Source organism: Prionailurus bengalensis, chromosome B3 (genome assembly GCF_016509475.1).
Source record: "Prionailurus bengalensis isolate Pbe53 chromosome B3, Fcat_Pben_1.1_paternal_pri, whole genome shotgun sequence".
NCBI classification, from domain to species: domain Eukaryota; kingdom Metazoa; phylum Chordata; class Mammalia; order Carnivora; family Felidae; genus Prionailurus; species Prionailurus bengalensis.
Genome location: NC_057355.1, coordinates 9,294,240 through 9,312,537, shown reverse-complemented (window position 1 = coordinate 9,312,537; position 18,298 = coordinate 9,294,240). Strand labels below are relative to the sequence as shown.

The following is an 18,298-nucleotide window of genomic DNA, read 5'->3' as shown; positions in this document are numbered from 1 at the left end:
CTCTCTTTTTCCCTCCCCACTGTCTCTTTCTTATACAACACGGACCGACCATATTTTCTCTCATATTTTTTTTTCTCTTTAGTGTTTATAATTCAACTAGTGTTTCCCTTTTTGTTCTTAAACATATTTGGGGCTGTCTGGGTGACTCAGTTGGTTGAGCGTCTGACTCTTGAATTTGGCTCAGGTCATGATCCCAGGGTCATGGTATCAAGCCTTACTTTGGGCTCTGTGTTGAGCATGGAGCCTATTCTCTCTCTCTCTCTCTCTCTCTCTCCCTCTCTCTCTCTCCCTCTCCCCCTCCCTCCCTCTTTCTCCCTCCCCTGCTCACATGCTCTCTTCCTCAAATTAAAAAAAATAGACCAATAAATTAATAATAAAAACATATTTGAACTTTTACTTCTCTATCAAAAATAACAAGTAAAATTGAGTGTTTCCTATATGACAGGCACTTTTCACATACAGCATATGGTTAAGTAGCAACCACTGGTTGAGGTGGATATTTTTATACACATTTGAAAGATGAGAAAACTGAGTCACAAAGAGGCTAATACAGAATTTACATAACTTTTCCAGAACCCACAGCCCAAATTTGATCCTAGGCAGTTTGACGCAAGAGCCTACCCTGTTAGTCATCTCGATATATTACCTTTCCATTTTTAAAGATTATATAATATCACTGTGTATGAAAGTTTAAAAAGTTCATATTTTGTTTTACTTAATTCTTCCCTTGCACATCTCTTTTTAATTTCATTTTAGAATCAGATGATATTAAGATTTGATAATCTGTATTTTCTCCCTATATAATTATTTTTATGGTGGCATTATTATATTTGTATATATTTACATTTGTATTATATTTATATTTGCTTCATGTAATTGTATTATTATTTTATATTTGTATTATTATATTTGTCTTTTATGTTTGTATTACGTAGTAACCATATTTCAATTGTTGTGTAGACTCAAGCCTTGTGTAACTGGACTGTCCTATTATATCGTTTCTTAGTTTGATTTTGGGATGGTATGTCTTCCAGTTATTATTTTCAGGAAAGATAAGGTGATGTGCTTTCGAGCTTTTGCACATGTGAATGTACCACATATGCACGTGAGCAAACACTTGGCTGGTTGTAGGTTCACTGGGTAACAATCCTTTCTACTGTCAAACACTAAGCAGTAATCCTTTTCCTCTGGCATCTAGTGTTGCAGAAGGAAGTAGGACCTGAGGATAATTTTTTGCATGTACATTTATGTACATTTATAGGTTTATCTACACACACACACACACACACACACACACACACAAATGCACATGCCTACTACTTAAAAATAATCTTTATTGTAGGGTGCAACCCCCCATTCTTCTCAATAAGGTGCAGTGGTGTTGATTTTAGTTAGATTGGCAAACACACAAGACTAGGCTTTACCAGAGCCAAGCTGACTCATCCTTGAGAAGGACACAAACAACCACACAACATACACAGAAAGGGCTCAGTGAAGGTCTCTAGACTCCAGGCATGGCTTCTTTTGCCCTAGTCACTCTTAACTAGGGACATGTGTGGTCTTGAGAGATGAAGCTGATCATAGCCTAGGAAAACCATCAACCCTAGGGTTTCTTCCATGTTCATACCTAGCTATCTGCATAGACCTTTTGGTTTACATGTGTTTGTGTATGTACACTTTGTTACTTACCTTGTCTCCTCTGGGGGTGTGACTGTCTCCCTGTCAACAGCTCAGGGCATCTCAAAAATACCTGGTACTCTTTACTCAATGAACAATCACAAGAATGAAGTACAAAGGTTTGGTTGGGTACATGGGCCTCAGTTGAATTCTTCTCTTGAATCTGGGCTGGACATGCTCCTTCTAATTCTTTTACTTAATACTGTGTCAAATTCTGGTCCCAGAAATATCACCAGAGCAACATGTTTCTAAGAGAAATCTGAGTTTATTGCTTCCCTTTGTGTGTTGGGCAGAATAATGGCTCCCCCCACCCCAACTGCCAAAGGTGTTCTCATCTCAATCCCTGAAACTTGTGATGATGTTACTTTATGGAGTACAAGAGATTTTGCAGGTGTAATTGAGTTAAGGGTCTTGAGATGGGGAGATTGTCCTAGATTATCAGGTTGGGTCCAGTGTAATCACAAGGGTCCTTAAACATGACGGAATGAGACAGAAAGTCAGGGTCAGAGGAGGGGATGTGACCATGAAAGCAGAGGTGGGAATTATGGATCCCTGGCTTTGGAGATGGAGGAAGGCACCATGAGGCAAGGAACACAGGTGACCTCTAGATTCTGGTAAAGGCAAGGAAATGAATTATCCTCTAGAGCCTCCAGAAGGAGTGTAATTCTCCCAACACCTTGACTTATGCCCAGTAAGGTCCATTTTGGACTTCTGACCTCCAGAACTATAAGGCAATAAATTTGTGTTGCCTTAGCCCACTAAATTTGTGGCAATTTGTTATAGCAGCGAGAGAAAACTAATATACTTCACAAGGAAGAATGTGACAAGGTCTTGATAATATCTCAAAAGGGGTAGGGAAAAGGTGAGATGTTTATTAAGTCTTTAAATCTTATTAAAAGAAGGTTATTCAGGGGCACCTGAGTGGCTCAATTGGTTGAGTGCCGGCTCTTGATTTTGGCTCAGGTCATAATCTCACATTTGTAGATTAGAGCCCTGCTTAGGGCTCTTCACTGACAGCATGGAGCCTGCTTGGGATTCTCTTTCTCCCTCTCTCTCGGCCCTTCCCCCATTTGGTGTGTGCATATGCACTCTTTCTCAAATAAAGTTTTTTTTTTAAATGTGGGGGCTTGATTAGCATTGGGTAAAGATCATGACACAGTGGTTTAAGATTGGGGGACACTGTAAGGCAAGAATCATGAGGACAGGGTCTCCATCTTGAATCAAAGAATCAGTTGTTGCTTTCTGTTGAAGAGTTGATGAGATGTTCCTGGAATGAACAATAAATTTATTTGTGATTTATATTTTCCTGGGCAAGACTTTCCTAGACTAGTAAAGTTATGTTGAGGCAGACAGGGGATAATAAAGTCAGTAGGCTATGTGGAGGTAGATGATTTGGGGTTTCAGTTGTAAAGAAAGTATGACTCAGGGTCACATTTTCAGCTATTCCTGAGGCTAGAGGAAAGGTCATACTGAGTCATCTGGTAATCTTTTCTTTCCTTTGGACTTTTTCTTTCTCCTTGCAACTCAGATATTTCAATGGGGTACAATAGGTTTTAGTCTACTTTTACGCAGATGCTAAAATTTTTACTTAATTTAGACAAGTCTTTTTCTTTATTTGTGTGTTAATTTTCTGTTGCTACTCTAAGAAATTGTCCCAAACTTGGTGGCTCAAATAATAAGCTTTTGTTTTATTTTGCTTTATAGCTCTTAGGTTAGAAGTTCAACATGGGTCTCACTAGGACAAAATCAAGGTGTTGGGGTTATGTTCCTTCTGGAGGCTCTTGGAGAAGAATCCTTTTCTAGCTCTTTGAGGACATCATGTTCCTTGGCTTTTGACCCGCTTCCTCCATCTTCAAAGCCAGCAATGACAGCCTGAGTCCTCGTGCTGCTGTCTCTGGCTTTCTGCAGATGGGAGAAGTTCCCTGCTTTTAAGTATTTGTGATTAGATTGGCCCTAGCTGAATAATGCAGTAGAAAATCTGTATCTCAAGTAGAACTTAATCCTTAATATATCTGCAAAGTCCCTTTTGCTGCGGAAGGTAGGGATTCATATTTGTTTCATGTTATTATCATGTTCTTTTGTTATTTCTCAAAAGAACAAAGTGGGCAGTTTCTCCTTGGCCCTGATGCCAACTTGATTGTGGTGAAAACTTGAGGTTTTCAGCTGGAAGGATAATTTTTGTACACTGATGGTCTGTGCTGAAGGGGAGAGCTTCTCCCTCTGGTTACTGAGGTTACTATGTCGCCGTTGTCAGGATACGTTGTGTGGATGGGAGGAAGTCTCTTCACCTCTTTCTGATTAGTCCCACAGTTCGAGCTGGCGAAAATATGGTCAGAGGTCTTAAAGATTGTTGACCAAGAGTCTTAGTTTCAATGACTATTCCATTTCTGTGTCTTTCTGTGTTTTAAATGAGTGTTTGAATGGGAAGGTAGGGTAGGGAAAATTAATCACTACTGGGTCATTGTTCTCTTCACCTCGAATTCCACCCTGGATTGTGCTTTGTACTGTCCTTTGATGGGTCACAATGCTCTTTATGTTCCTTGTGCCGCTGCAGCTCTCTGTCTCATAGTGCCCTGGGTGTGCTCTATTTTCATGGCGGCTACATTCTTTATATGCCTTAGTGATGAGAGGCTTGCTGTCTGCCCTGCCCTCTTGCTTTCAGTACCACTCGGAAACAGATATCCTTGGTGCAGACATGTGGAGAAACTGTTTCCTGTTCAGCTTCCCTGAACTCCTAGCTAGTAGGAATAGCCCCCTTTTTAATCACTTAATGCCCAATATCGGGCACATTAATTGAACAAAAGTACTTCCAGCCTATAGGGAGTTACATGAATATAAGCTTTGCTGCTGTTTTCTATTGTGGTTGTCAAAAATATTTCATGAATAACAATCACTTCTGCCTCGTCTCTGCTCCAGACTCACCTTGACATCCTGGAAAAAAGCGTGAACCCCAAGCAAGTATACTTCCGCCAGGATGTTCTCTGCCAGACTCTGGGAGGGAATTCATGTCCATTGGTGACCATCACAGCCATGCCCGAGTCCGATAGTGCTGACCACCTGGAACAGTTCCGTGAGTAAAAAACAAACAACCTCCTTTGAAGATTTGGTGATTATGGGGTGTCCTCACAGCCTTGGAAGCTTCCTGTCCCTCAGATCAGAAGCTCCATAAGGTCTGAGGACCAGTTTATGTTTATAGAAATGCATTTCCAACTCTTGGCACAGCACAAAGAATAAATGTTAATGTTGCTCTGTTGTTAAAGGGAGAAAAAAGTAAACTGAAAATTGTCAGGGAGATGAAGGCTTGCTGGAATTGAGAACAGTTTACTGGTGACAGTCACTTCCTCTCCTAAAACAGAACCAGGACTGGAGTCACATTTTCCAACCTTGAATCCAGGGCCTGTCCTCCCCATGCTCACTGCCTTTATACTGCTCCCACGGCCAGACAAGGGCCGGGAAGGAAGGAAGTGGATGGAGCCCTTGCTGAAGAATCCTCTTGAGGACTTGAACACCATTTGGATCTGAAGGGCTGACAATATGGAAGAGGCTCTAGCCAAGAACCGTCAGACCAAACCAACACATGCAGATGTGCACGCACGCACACACACATGGACACACACAGACACACACACAGACACACACACACACACACACACACAGACACACACACACACACACACACAAGTGCCCCTGTAACATTAGAGCCCTGACCACAAATCTGACTTACCTGTAACCAATTAGCTTTCAAAGTTGACATATTTTAGACCTTAGATAGACAAGATAAACCACCAAACAGAATGAGGAGGGCTTTGCAATACAGAAAACCTTGCGAGATGAAAGAAAAGACTGGGGAGTACAAATCTGGCCAATTTATCCCCAGAAGATGCAACCTTACCTGATGAAGTGCTAACTGTGTTCAGGTGACTCTTTGGTGGATGCAAAATGTAATTTCTCACACACCATCAACATCTGACAATGGATGCTTAACAACCTGGCTAATCAACAACTGATTATCCCATCTGAATTAATGAAGCCCTAAAAGGCTTTCATGAATAATAAGGGATTTTCCAAAAACTTCTCTTACGTGTTTTATGAATTTAAGAGCAGTTTCTGTAACAGTCACGGAGTCCTCCGCTCGCATGTGAGCCGTTCTTGGAAGTTAGAGACGGCAGTTTTTCTAGTGCAACCTTGGCCAAACAATAATTTATGTAAGAAAGTGGATTTATGTGAGCCTGTGTTCTGAAGTGTCAGTTTCTAAATAGGAGCTGGGCAGGACCCAATGTCCGATTATGGGATGGATTGCCTCTGTTCTCTCAGTTTTTCATATGCTGACACAGGTGCTTTGGTTGGTGTCATAACTAGAAAGATCATTCCTGCTTTAAGGAGAGGACTGGAGACACGGCAAAGGTCCCTGAATAATTTGACACTCTGAAATAGTTCAGTTAAAAAAAAAAAAAGAAATCTTAAAGCACCTTTAGGCACCTTTATATGAATCAAAGGAGGCTGGTTTCTGTCTGCGGCGTAAGATTAGAGATCCTAAGTGCATTCTCTCGTGTGTCATTACAGTTTTCTCTCTTCAACATGTGCTGATATGTCAGCTGTTGTTCATCTCAAGAGGTAGCCCAGGCAGGCATGGGGAAGACCCATGTGATGGTGGAAAGCATGCTGTTCACTTTCCTTTTTTTTTAAAAAAAATTTTTTTTTTCAATGTTTATTTATTTTTGGGACAGAGAGAGACAGAGCATGAACGGGCGAGGGGCAGAGAGAGGGGGAGACACAGAATCGGAAACAGGCTCCAGGCTCTGAGCCATCAGCCCAGAGCCCGACGCGGGGCTCGAACTCACGGACCGTGAGATCATGACCTGGCTGAAGTCGGACGCTCAACCGACTGCGCCACCCAGGCGCCCCTGTTCACTTTCCTTTTGACACGATAGACTTGCAAGTGACAGTCCTCGAGCTGGACCCTGAGGAAGCCAGGGCTGTGCTCGATGAGAAAAGACTAATGAGAGCTATTCTTCATAGGTGTGCCGGCTGCACAGTAGCTCAGAGCCCATGCTTAGAAGGGCCATGGACTTCGTTTCAAGTCTTAAAAAGGTTTTGAACATGGGGGTCTGCATTTTCATTTTGCAGGCCCTACAAATTCTGGAGCCAGGCCTGGGACTAATCTGAGGTCATCAGCAAAAATGTGACAGAGGCTAGTGTCCTGACCATGTTAGCATCTTCTATTGCCAAGTCATGCAAGATGAGTTGTAACTACTTTGGTAGTGCAGAGTCTTTATCTTTTTATTTTTCTTAAAAAATTTTTTTTGAAGTTTATTCATTTTTGAGAGGTGGGGGGGGAGGGTCAGAGAGAGAGAGGGAGACACAGAATCCGAAGTAGGCTCCAGGCTCTGAGCTGTCAGCACAGAGCCTGATGTGGGGCTTGAACTCATGAACCACGAGATCATGACCGGAGCCAAAGTCGAATGTTTAACCAGCTGAGCCACCCAGGTGCCCGTACGGAGTCTTATTTGTATGGACGATGCAGCTGGTTGGTATCTTTTGTGATGGTGGTTGAAGTCATCCATTTTACAGATGAGGTAAATGGGGCTAAGGGGAGTTAACTACCCTGGTCCATGGTGGTGCCTGGTTTCTGATTCTGTTACTCTGATTGCAGAGTCCATATACCCAACAGATGTCCGAACACTGTCATTCAAGCAGGTGTTCAGCATTACATTCAGGTTGCACTCAAAAGCAGAACTTTCCCTCCTCGCTGTCTTGTGTCCTCACATTATTAGAAGCCAGCTTAATCGTTAAAGCAAGTCACACTGAGTGGACCACAACTAGATGTATTACCCTCTTCTGGCTCACGGTGAATTTCATTTTGCTTTCCCAACTCAGTGTAAGCCTTTCCATGGTGGATGTTTCAGATGCTGTGGCAGGAAGGCGAGGGTGGGGGTGGGGGGAGAAGATTCAGACTCCTCAGATCCCCGTACAGAGTGGAGATTGCGTGGCTGGGCTGCAGTGCTGGGAATAGTCTCAGACTATGGGCTACGGATTCTGGGCTGCAGAAGAGGCAATTTTCTCAGCAGGTTGCGATACATATATACAGATACATGCCATGTTGTGTTTCTGAGAAAGGAAATATCCAGCACAATATAAATACCACCTACCCTCTAAATTGCAATTAACCATGTCTGTAAATCAGTAATAAAACCACTTAACTTCCTTTCAACCACAAAATGTGATGCATTGTTTTAGAATGAGAAAATAGCAAAGGAGCTCAAGGCTCTCCTGCCTGCAGGCCTCCATCCAGGTGAATTTGAATGGTCTCACCCTCTTCCTCCCTCCCCGGGGCCAGGCCAGTTTCAGAGTATCTAGCTGGGATTTGGCCAGTTTCTAGTGCAGTGGCTGACCCTCACTCCTCATAAGGAGGTATTTTGTGCACTGGAACATGTTCTTTCCTCTGTGTAGGGTTATCACTTTGGTCTTCTTTCAGAAACCTAAGACGTAACAGCGTGGCTCTGGGGCCCAGGGAGAAGGTAGGTCCCTTGCTTGAGACTGGTTCCCTGGTCCAAAAGTCCCGGACTAGAGATTATCAAGGACAATTTATTGATTAATTTTACTCCTTCCAGGGGTCTGGGCTCCAGAGAGTCTCCTAGAAGGATAATGTGATTTGATGTATATTTCGAAAGCATTTTTTAAAAAAAGATATTTTCCAGGGCTCCTGGTTGGCTCAGTCAGTTAAGTGTCCGACTTCAGCCCAGGTGATGAGCTCATGGTTTATGGGTTTGAGCCCCATGTTGGGCTCTGTGCTGACAGCTGGGAGCCTGGAGCCTGCTTTGGATTCTGTCTTCCTCTCTCCCTGCCCCTCCCCTGCTGTGCTCTCTCTGTCTCTCAAAAATAAATAAACATTAAAAAATTAAAAAAAAATAGGGGCACCTGGGTGGCTCAGTCAGTTAAGCGTCCGACTTCAGCTCAGGTCATGATCTCGCGTTCATCAGTTCGAGTCCCACGTTGGGCTCTGTGCTGACAGCCCAGAGCCTGGAGCCTACTTCAGATTCTGTCTGTCTCTCTCTCTCTCTCTGCCCTTTCCCCCCACTCATGTTCTGTCTCTCTCTCTCTCTCAAAAATATATAAAAACATTAAGAAAAATTTTTAGAAATAAATAAAAAGGTATTTTCCTGGATATAATTAGCCTTATTTTCTTGATAGCTATATTTTCAGCTTAGTGGTAGCCCAGTTTCCCTGGCGGATCTTTTATGGGTGTCTGGAGAATTGAGGATGGGTGCTGACAGTGGTCCCCAGAGAGACTCATTTTACACTTTGAGATCTGAGCCCTCAGAGCCAAAATGCTGGCAGAGCTCCAAGAGCAAAGTCACTGTCTGCCCTTTTCAGTGGGACAATGAGCAGGGTCGTTCTCTGAGAGATTGTCCCTGAAATCATTACGGAGGAGACAGGTTTGATGAGAAACTGACGATTAAAGGAGCCATTACAAAAGGACATACAGCTCATTCTAGCTTTAGGCTCCTGGTGGATGAGGTATCTGGGAATTAGCAGGTCCAGGCCCTTCCTGACTGGAAGGATTCCAGATGTCAAAGGAACCCCAGACCTTTGGGATTTGGAGAGCAGAGTGTGAGTGAGGAGTGGACAGTGTCCAGGAGAATGGAGTGGGGGCTCCATCAGTTTGGAGCAGAAGGCATCACCTGAGCAGGTCTGGGGATAGGTTTGGAAGGCAAGGTTGATCCAGGAAGTCGTTTCTAGTGTTTTCTGGGACTAGGCTCCATTGGCTAATGGTGTTCTGGCATGATTATACTTTGCATGGTTAAATCCTTAATACATTATGTGTTAATAGGTACTTTAGTAGATGCTCGGAATATGCAACTTCTAAGTAGAGAGTTGAGAACTCATATTTTCTTAAGTTTATGTGCTTATCAGGGATGGTGTGTGTGTGTGTGTGTGTGTGTGTATGTGTGTGTGTGTGTGTGTGTGTGTGTGTGTGTGTGTTGTTTGCTTTGTGGATTTGAACTGAAGGTCATTTGTTTTTTTTTTTTTTTTAATTTTTTTTTTTTCAACGTTTATTTATTTTTGGGACAGAGAGAGACAGAGCATGAATGGGGGAGGGGCAGAGAGAGAGGGAGACACAGAATCGGAAACAGGCTCCAGGCTCTGAGCCATCAGCCCAGAGCCTGACGCGGGGCTCGAACCCACGGACCGCGAGATCGTGACCTGGCTGAAGTCGGACGCTTAACCGACTGCGCCACCCAGGCGCCCCAAGGTCATTTGTTTTTTTAATGTTTATTTTGAGAGAGAGAAAGAGAATGAATGTGTGCACAAATGGGGGAGGGGCAGAGAGAGAGGCGCAGAGCCCGAGGTGGGGCTTGAACTCACGAACTGTGAGATCATGACTAACAGTCAGACGTGTAACCGACTGAGCCACCCAGGCACCCCGTGAACTGAAGGTCATTGTTTACTCAAACCCCAGTGTGTGAGGGCGAGAAGCCCAGAGAGGAGAATGGTTCTGGGGTCTCTGAGGCTCAGCCATCCCCCTAAACCAGGCCTCCTTTCTGCTTCTTGCAGAAGGGCTAAGTGTGCTCTCACAGACTCTTGTCATTCTCCCCATATTGCAGACAGCAAAGTTAAGGCTCACTAAAGGTAAATAACCAGCTTGCACCCACCAGGGTGGTAAGTGGTGGCTCAGCGAAGAGACCCCAGGCCTCTAGCCCAGAGTTCCAGGGTGGGCCCCTCCTTAGGGATCTGCCCTTCCCTGGGATATTCTCCAGAAAGGCACACAGACAGGACATGCTGCTTATTAAAGCCCACCGCCATTTTGTTGACTTCCATTTTCTCCACAGGTCCCCCATAACCTCATATTCTAAATCCCCATTTCAGTCCTGAGGAAGTTGGGTCCCTTTTTAGTTTGGGGGGCTACATCTCTGTGATGGATGGTTCATTTTTTTTTCGGGGGCTTTATTGCCAATTATTTTTCTCCCTTTGGACATATTTCCCCCTGTAACAATATTGTCTTGACTGTTCTCAAGAGTTACCTGAGAGGAGGAATTAATTTGTGGGCATCTTCTGAGGGAAAATGCCGTTCTCTTATTAGAAACTCTCATTCTTGAAGTGACTCGTCACTGCCTGACTCACTGACTTGTGAGAAGTCAGGAGACAACAAAGGTGGATGGGAGGGGGTGGACCTGCTATTTTTGCAATTGGAGACACCTCCACCCTGCATTTATCATACCCTAAAAGAGCAGAGCGTAACCTTTGTATGTCTCGGGAGGTGAGGTGACATCACTCTACCACAGGGGCTCACACACAGTTCTTTCCAGGAGGCCTGAGGTGGGGGAGGCAGGAAGCTACATTTGTAGTTACTAAAGAATACCTTTCTCTTTTTCTTTTTCTTAAAAATATTCTCACAAAAGCAATGTTCTATTCAGCCTGCCATTATGCTAAAAGCTTTTCCTTGGAAGACAATAGCTGTTCTCAGAAAAAAAGATTTACATGGGGTCCCCAGGGTATAATGAGCTACCAGGAGGCACCTGCCTCAGGTTGGGAGTTGTCACTTGTAAGTGGTTTTAAATTAGAATGGAGTGGAAAAATACACAGTTACAGAATTCCCCTTTTGGCTTCTTTGCAAATCATTTTGCCTTTGTCTGTCCTGGAGACACCTGATCAGGAATGAAGAGCAGAGCTTTCTGCTGAGGAGATCGAGAGAGAAGCGACAGAAGTGGTCCAAAGAAAACAGAAACTCTAGTGAAGTGAGCACCTCTCACTTCTAGAATTTTCTGTTTATTTGTTTACTTTTGGCCTCCACCCCCATCGCGGCCCCCTGCCAGAGGCATGTAGGGCCCATTATTACTAAGGGAGCCCTGAATTTTAGAGCTTAAAAATCCATGAAGATCATTGAGCCCCAATTCCTCAGTTGAGGAACTGAAGCTCGGGGCATGGCCGGACCTGTCTAGAGACCCTCGCTGGCTGAGGTGGCCCTAGACATCAGACCCCTTGTCGCCTGGTGAAATCCTCTTATTTTCCTTTTCTTTAAAACGTGGACTTCTGACGAATATTAGAACTAACAAAGGGGCTACAAGAACATAAAGACTTCTCTCTGTGGACACTTTTAATAAGAGGAATTAGAATTGGAGAGAGTGAGCTGTGCCTTTTCCTTGTCCTAGGATTTGCATCTCTCCAGGCAACCAGGGCTAGGAAGCATGGAAGATATTAGGAATATGAAGGTAAATATTATTTAATCCTTGTTGAGGCATTCGCATTCTCCAGGGAAGGTATGTGTGTGTATGTGGAAATCATGTTAACAGGACATTGTGATACAGCAAGGTATACCAGAACAGGGGGATAAACAAAGTGCGTTGCAAGCAGAGACAAGAGACCATTTGCCTGTGTGGTGGGATCAAAGGGGGACTTGCACCCACAGGGGGGAGCTATTTAAATCCCATCTGCATGGTGGTCTTATATTGACATGGCTTTCACAGAAACCTCTGCCAGAAACCTAAAGTGGCGCCTGGGCGGCTCAGTTGGTTAAGCATCTGACTCTTGATTTCAGCTCAGGTCATGATCTCAATGGTTCGTGGGATCGAGTGCCGCGTCGGGCTCTGGGCTGATAGCATGGATTCTCTCTCCCTCTCTCTCTGCCCCTCCCCTACTCGAGTGCCTCTGCTCTCTTTCGCAAAATTAAATAATTGGAATTGCAAAATAAAATAAAATAAAAACTTGCAATTGGAGACCCCTCCACCCTGCATTTATCATACCCTAAAAGGGCAGAGCGTAACCTTTGTATGGCTCTGGATGTGAGGTGATCTCACTCCACCACCACAGCTTCCCAGGGCTCACACATAGTGCTTTTCTTTAAAAAAAAAAAAAAAAAAAAAAAAGGAAACCCCAAACCATTTGAAGAACTATTTGTATCTCTCTTAAGAAGGCATGACAGGGAATATATAAAACACATCCAAACCATCCACAAGTTGTCCTCCTCTTTCTGACTGTTATCAGTCTGCACATACATAAATAGTAGGTAACCCCTCCTTTTTCAGTACAAACCCTCAAAACTCTATGGCATTTTGACTGGTTGAATATCTCTTTTAGGCTTCCCATGTTTGCCTCATCAGTCCACGAAAAGGAAGACTATGAATGAATCTTACTCCTTCCAAGGCCAGTTGGAGGGAGTGGGGAAGACTATAAAACCTTATAGTTGAATAGCTTTGCTATTCCCTACCACATAAGTACTTTGGTCTTACAAAGTTTTTACTTTTTTAAAAAAAAATTTTTTTTTTCAACGTTTATTTATTTTTGGGACAGAGAGAGACAGAGCATGAACGGGGGAGGGGCAGAGAGAGAGGGAGACACAGAATCGGAAACAGGCTCCAGGCTCCGAGCCATCAGCCCAGAGCCTGACGCGGGGCTCGAACTCCCGGACCGCGAGATTGTGGCCTGGCTGAAGTCGGACGCTTAACCGACTGCGCCACCCAGGCGCCCCTCAAAGTTTTTACTTAATATCACTTGGTCCTCATAGTTCCCTTGGGAGTTGAGGAAGAGAATAATTATGCCCACTGTATAGTGATAAAACTGATTTTGAGTGCTATTTGATCTATATCTTGAAGTCAGACTGGCACATGCAGAGAAATAGGGGAGTATCTTCTCCAGTAGAAAAACAGCATTTGCAGAGGCTGGGGGGCCTGGACCTAACGCTCTGGAAATCTCAGGGCACTAGGACTACAGGACTGTAGGTTGATTATGGGATATGATGATAGATGAGAAAGGTGATTTGGGCTAAGTGGTTAAGGCCCTTATTTTTCATGTTAGGAAGTGTCTCCTGAAGGCAATAATGGGCTCATAGGATGTTATTAAATGTGAAGAAATGACAAGATCAGACTTGTTTTGGAAGAAAGTTTTGTGGCAGTCATGTGGAGCTGAAGTCCAGGGTGAGGGGAAGTTAGGTGACCTAGAACTTGACACAGAAGAGGTTTTATGCAGTTAGACTAGAATCAGACTCACTGTGTGTGTGTGTGGGGGGGGGGAGTAATCTTGGTTCTGCCATGTATCAGCTTGACCTTGGGAAGGGTGCTTAAATATTCTGTGCCTTGGTTTCTCCATTTATAAATTGTGAGTCATAACCAGTACCTTCTTCCTGGGGCAATCCAAAGATTTTAAAGGGCTTAGAACAGTGCCTGGCACATGGGAACTCCAGAAATAATAGCAATTGTTAGTCTTCCAACAGGTGATGTGGTTTCCAAGGAAGAGGTCTATGGAAATGTGGAAGGGTCTAAATTTACAAGAGATGTCTAAGAATTGAGAGGCCTTGGTGGTTGGTTGGAAGTAGGGATAAAGGTCACAGAGTTGAAGTATTTCCACTTTGGGTGATAGGTGAACAGTATAATGCCAACAAAGGCATATATGAGAGAACAAGGCTGCTGTGGAGGGATAATGAGTTCAGTTTTGGAAATGTTCATTTTCAGAAGCCTGCAAATTATGTAAGAACTCAGGATAAATATAATTATAAAGCCAATATGCTATAAAATATAATCTATTTCAGAGGGAAATAAAACAAATTTTGTATTACCTGAAAAATTTTCTCAATTAGCAAGGATACTAAAAGTTGACTATATGTGGTTACTGTAGCAGAAACATGTAATATATTGTATCAGAATCAATCATAATCTATCGCAGAACATTCTATTCTAGAAGTATGTTCATGAGGTATAATAATTTATATCTGCTAAGGGAATTAACTCTTTACAGAGTATTTCCATATGATTAATTGTTCCATATAACAGCTCTGCAAGGTAAAGAAAAAAACAGAATTGTATTTATTATCTCCATTATTAGATGATAAAATTGAGGCCCTGGAAAGACATGTGATTAGTAAGAGCTAGAGCTCCAATTTATCCCCTGTCTGAATCTTTTTTTAAAATGTTTATTTATTTTTGAGAGAGAGAGAGAGAGAGAGAGAGCACAAGCATGAGTGGGGAGGGGCAGAGGGAGAGGGAGAAACAGAATCCGAAGCAGGCTCCACGCTCTGAGCTGTCAGCACAGAGCCCAATGCGGGGCTCGAACTCACAAACTGCGAGATCATGACCTGAACCGAAGTCGGACGCTCAACTGACTGAGCCACCCAGGTGGCCCATGAATCTTAAGCTTCATAATCTGCCACCTCTTTTGACTGTGCAATAATGAGAGAAGATCCTTTCCCTTCAAGATGCAATTCCCTATATGTAAAAGTAATTGTTTATGCTACAATTCATATGTTCTAGATTTCTCCAAATGTATGAATCCATATGTGGTCATGTGAACCTTAATAACCTTTGTAGTTTTAGTAAAATCGAAATTTTATTGCCTCTGCCAGACTGCATACCTTTCTCACCTGTATCTTACTCCTTTGTCACTCAGTATCCTCCAACCAGAATAATCTTTCTATTTCTTGAAAACAGTGAGCTAACTACACTCCCCTGGGCCTCTGCATTTGCTGTTCCCTTTTCTCCATAGCTTGACATGGTCGATTTCTTCTTATTATATATCATCTGCCTTCTTGGATCACCATATTGAGAGTTATTCCTCCATCCAGAGCCTCTTTATCACATGACCCTGTCTGTTTTCTTCATGGCCCTCCCTGTTGGCTCCATGAGAACACAGACTGTTTGCTGTATTTTGTCACCATGGTATCTCTACGAACCAAGAGTCCCTGCACAAAACAGGTGCACACTAAATATTTATTGAAGAAATAAGTGGAATCCCTGCATCTGTTCTTGTTATCACCCATAATGTAGGGCCTTTAACCTCCCTTGAGAAGTTACTTCTTTCCTGTTTCTTGGGGTACGCAAAGGTAGCCTTAACTACTGAACTGATTTCTCTTCCTATGATTTTGCCTTTTTTCAGAATGCCATATAGATGGAATATGTGGTCTTTTGTCCTGTCTTCTTTCACTTAACATAATGCTCATGAGATTCATTCATATTGTTTGCATGTATCAGTAGCTTATTCCTTTTTATTGCTGAGTATTATTTTGTTGGGTGGATGGGCCATGGTTCATTTATCTATTCAGTTGGTAGACATGTGGGCTGTTTCCAGACTTGTTATTACGAATAGAGATACTATTCACATATACAGGTATTTCTGTGGATATATATTTTCATTTATATTGGGTAAAGAAATTAAGTGTATGTTTAAATTTCTAATAAGCTGCCCCATAATTTTACAAAGTGGTTGTTCTTCCAAAGTATTGCATTCCTACCAACATTGTATGAGAATTTCAGTTGCTTAGTATCCTTGCTAGTACTTCGCATTTTTATTTTTAAATTTTTTCCAGTCTAATAGGTATGAAATAGTATTTCATGATACTTGACTTTGTGTTTCCTTGGTGATCAATGATATTGAAATGTCTCTTCAAATATTTTTTCTTACTATTGAGTTCGATTATTTATTTTGGATACAAATTCTTCATCAGATATGTGCTTTGCAAATATTTTTATCCAATCTGTGACTTGATTTTCATTTTCTTAAAAGTGTCTCCTAAAGAGTAGAGATTTTTAAAATACTGTTTTTTGTTTTGCTTTGTTTTTGGTTTTGTTTATGCTTAGGGTTAGTGATTTATGTATTCTAGATAAGACATATTTACTTGACTCAGTGGTTATTGACTGGGGATATATTTTTCTCCTCAGGAGAAAATTGGTCTAGAGACATTTTTGATTGTCACAATGGTCACAACTGGAAGCATTTCTACTGTCATCTAGAGTGTAGAGGCCAGTATGCTACTAAACACCCTACAATGCACAGACAGCCACCCCCAACCACCTCAAAATGTTAATAGTACTGAGCTTAAGAAACCTTTGGCTAAAACAAGATCACAAAATTTTTATTCTAAGGTTTTAAAATAGTTTTAAGTTTTAAATTTAAGTATATATCAAGTTGATTTTCGTCTATATCATGAAGTGTAGATCAAGAGCTAAGATTCTTCTTTTTCTTTTCCTTTTTAAGAAAGGCTACGGAGATTTTGAAATTTGAGAAGAATTGAAATCTTAACAATATTGTGTTTTTTCTACACGTGAACGTGATATGCCTCTCCATTTATTTAGGCCTTCTTTAATTTCTTTAAGTGTTATACAGTGTTTAGTATAAACTTCTTACATATTTTTTTATTATTTTTTAATTTATTTTTAATTTTTTTAAATGTTTATTTTTGAGAGAGAGAGAGAGACAGAGAGACAGAGAGAGAGAGAGAGAGACAGAGTATAAGTGGGAGAGGGGCAGAGAGAGAGGGAGACATAGAATCTGAAGCAGGCTCCAGGCTCTGAGTTGTCAGCACAGAGCCCAACCCCGGGCTCAAACTCAACAACCACAAGATCATGACCTGAGCCGAAGTTGGATGCTTTTAACCGACTGAGCCACCCGGGAGCCCCTATATATTTTTTAGATGTACCTCCCATTTCACCTTTGAGGTTATGGCAAAAAAATTCATTTTTTATTGGTAGTATATGAAAATACAGTTGATTTTTTGTGTATCAACTTTGATTCATGTGACTTTGCTACCGTTTTTACTTCCAATAGCTTTTTGCATAGTTTTTTTTTTCTTTTTAAATTTTTAGCATACAGGGCATGCCTGTTGACTGAATAAAGAATTTTATTACTTTTTGTTTATTTTGTATTTTAAAATTTTTTCTTGCCTTATAATATTGCCTACGAACTCCAATATAATATTTAATAGAAGTGGTGATAAGAGATAGTATAACTTGTTCTTGTGATGGTAGAGGGAAACTAGTCTTTTACCGTTAAGTATGGTATTATTTGTAGGTTTTTTATTTTTTATTTTTTTTATTTTTTTTTATTTTTAATTTTTTTTTAATTTTTTTTTCAACGTTTATTTATTTTTGGGACAGAGAGAGACAGAGCATGAACAGGGGAGGGGCAGAGAGAGAGGGAGACACAGAATCGGAAACAGGCTCCAGGCTCCGAGCCATCAGCCCAGAGCCCGACGCGGGGCTCGAACTCACGGACCGCGAGATCGTGACCTGGCTGAAGTCGGACGCTTAACCGACTGCGCCACCCAGGTGCCCCAGGTTTTTTAAATAGATATCCTTGAGAAAGTTGAATTAGAATTTTAGTAAGCCGAGAATTGTCAAAAACGGTCATATTATTTTTCGTTTTTAACCTGCTCATGTGGTGAATATTGTTTGATTTTCAATTGTTGACCCAAACTTGCATTTTTATTTCATTTTTTATTTTAATTCCAATATAGTTAACATACAGTGTTATATTAGTTTCAGGTGTACAATCCAGTGATTCAACAGTTCCATATACTACTCAGTGCTCATCAAGATAAGTGTACTCTTTTTGATAAAAACTCCATTTGTTTGGGATAATATTTGCCCCACACTTATGAGGAATATTGATCTGTATAGTTTCTTTTTCTTTAAATATCATTCTATGGTTTTGGTATTCGGATAATGCTGGCTTCATAAAATGAGGTGGGAAGTGTTTTTATATTGCGGTAATCTGACTATGCCCCCCCCCCCATATATTAGGATATATTCATATCCTAATCCCAGCAACCTGTGAATGATACCTTATATGGTAAAGATTTTGCAGTTATTATTAAGTTAAGGGTCTCTAGATGAAGAGATTATACTGGATTATTTGG

At 41.8% G+C, this 18,298-nt stretch overlaps 1 protein-coding gene across 1 annotated transcript in view; it reads left to right on the top strand.

Annotated features, from left to right (window-relative positions):
• Positions 1-18,298, top strand: part of AGBL1 (AGBL carboxypeptidase 1) — a 765,585-nt gene that overhangs the window by 199,077 nt on the left and 548,210 nt on the right. The window contains exon 17 of the mRNA XM_043554727.1: positions 4,594-4,747. Coding sequence (XP_043410662.1) covers positions 4,594-4,747 — 154 coding nt within the window. The remainder of the gene's footprint in view (positions 1-4,593; positions 4,748-18,298) is intronic.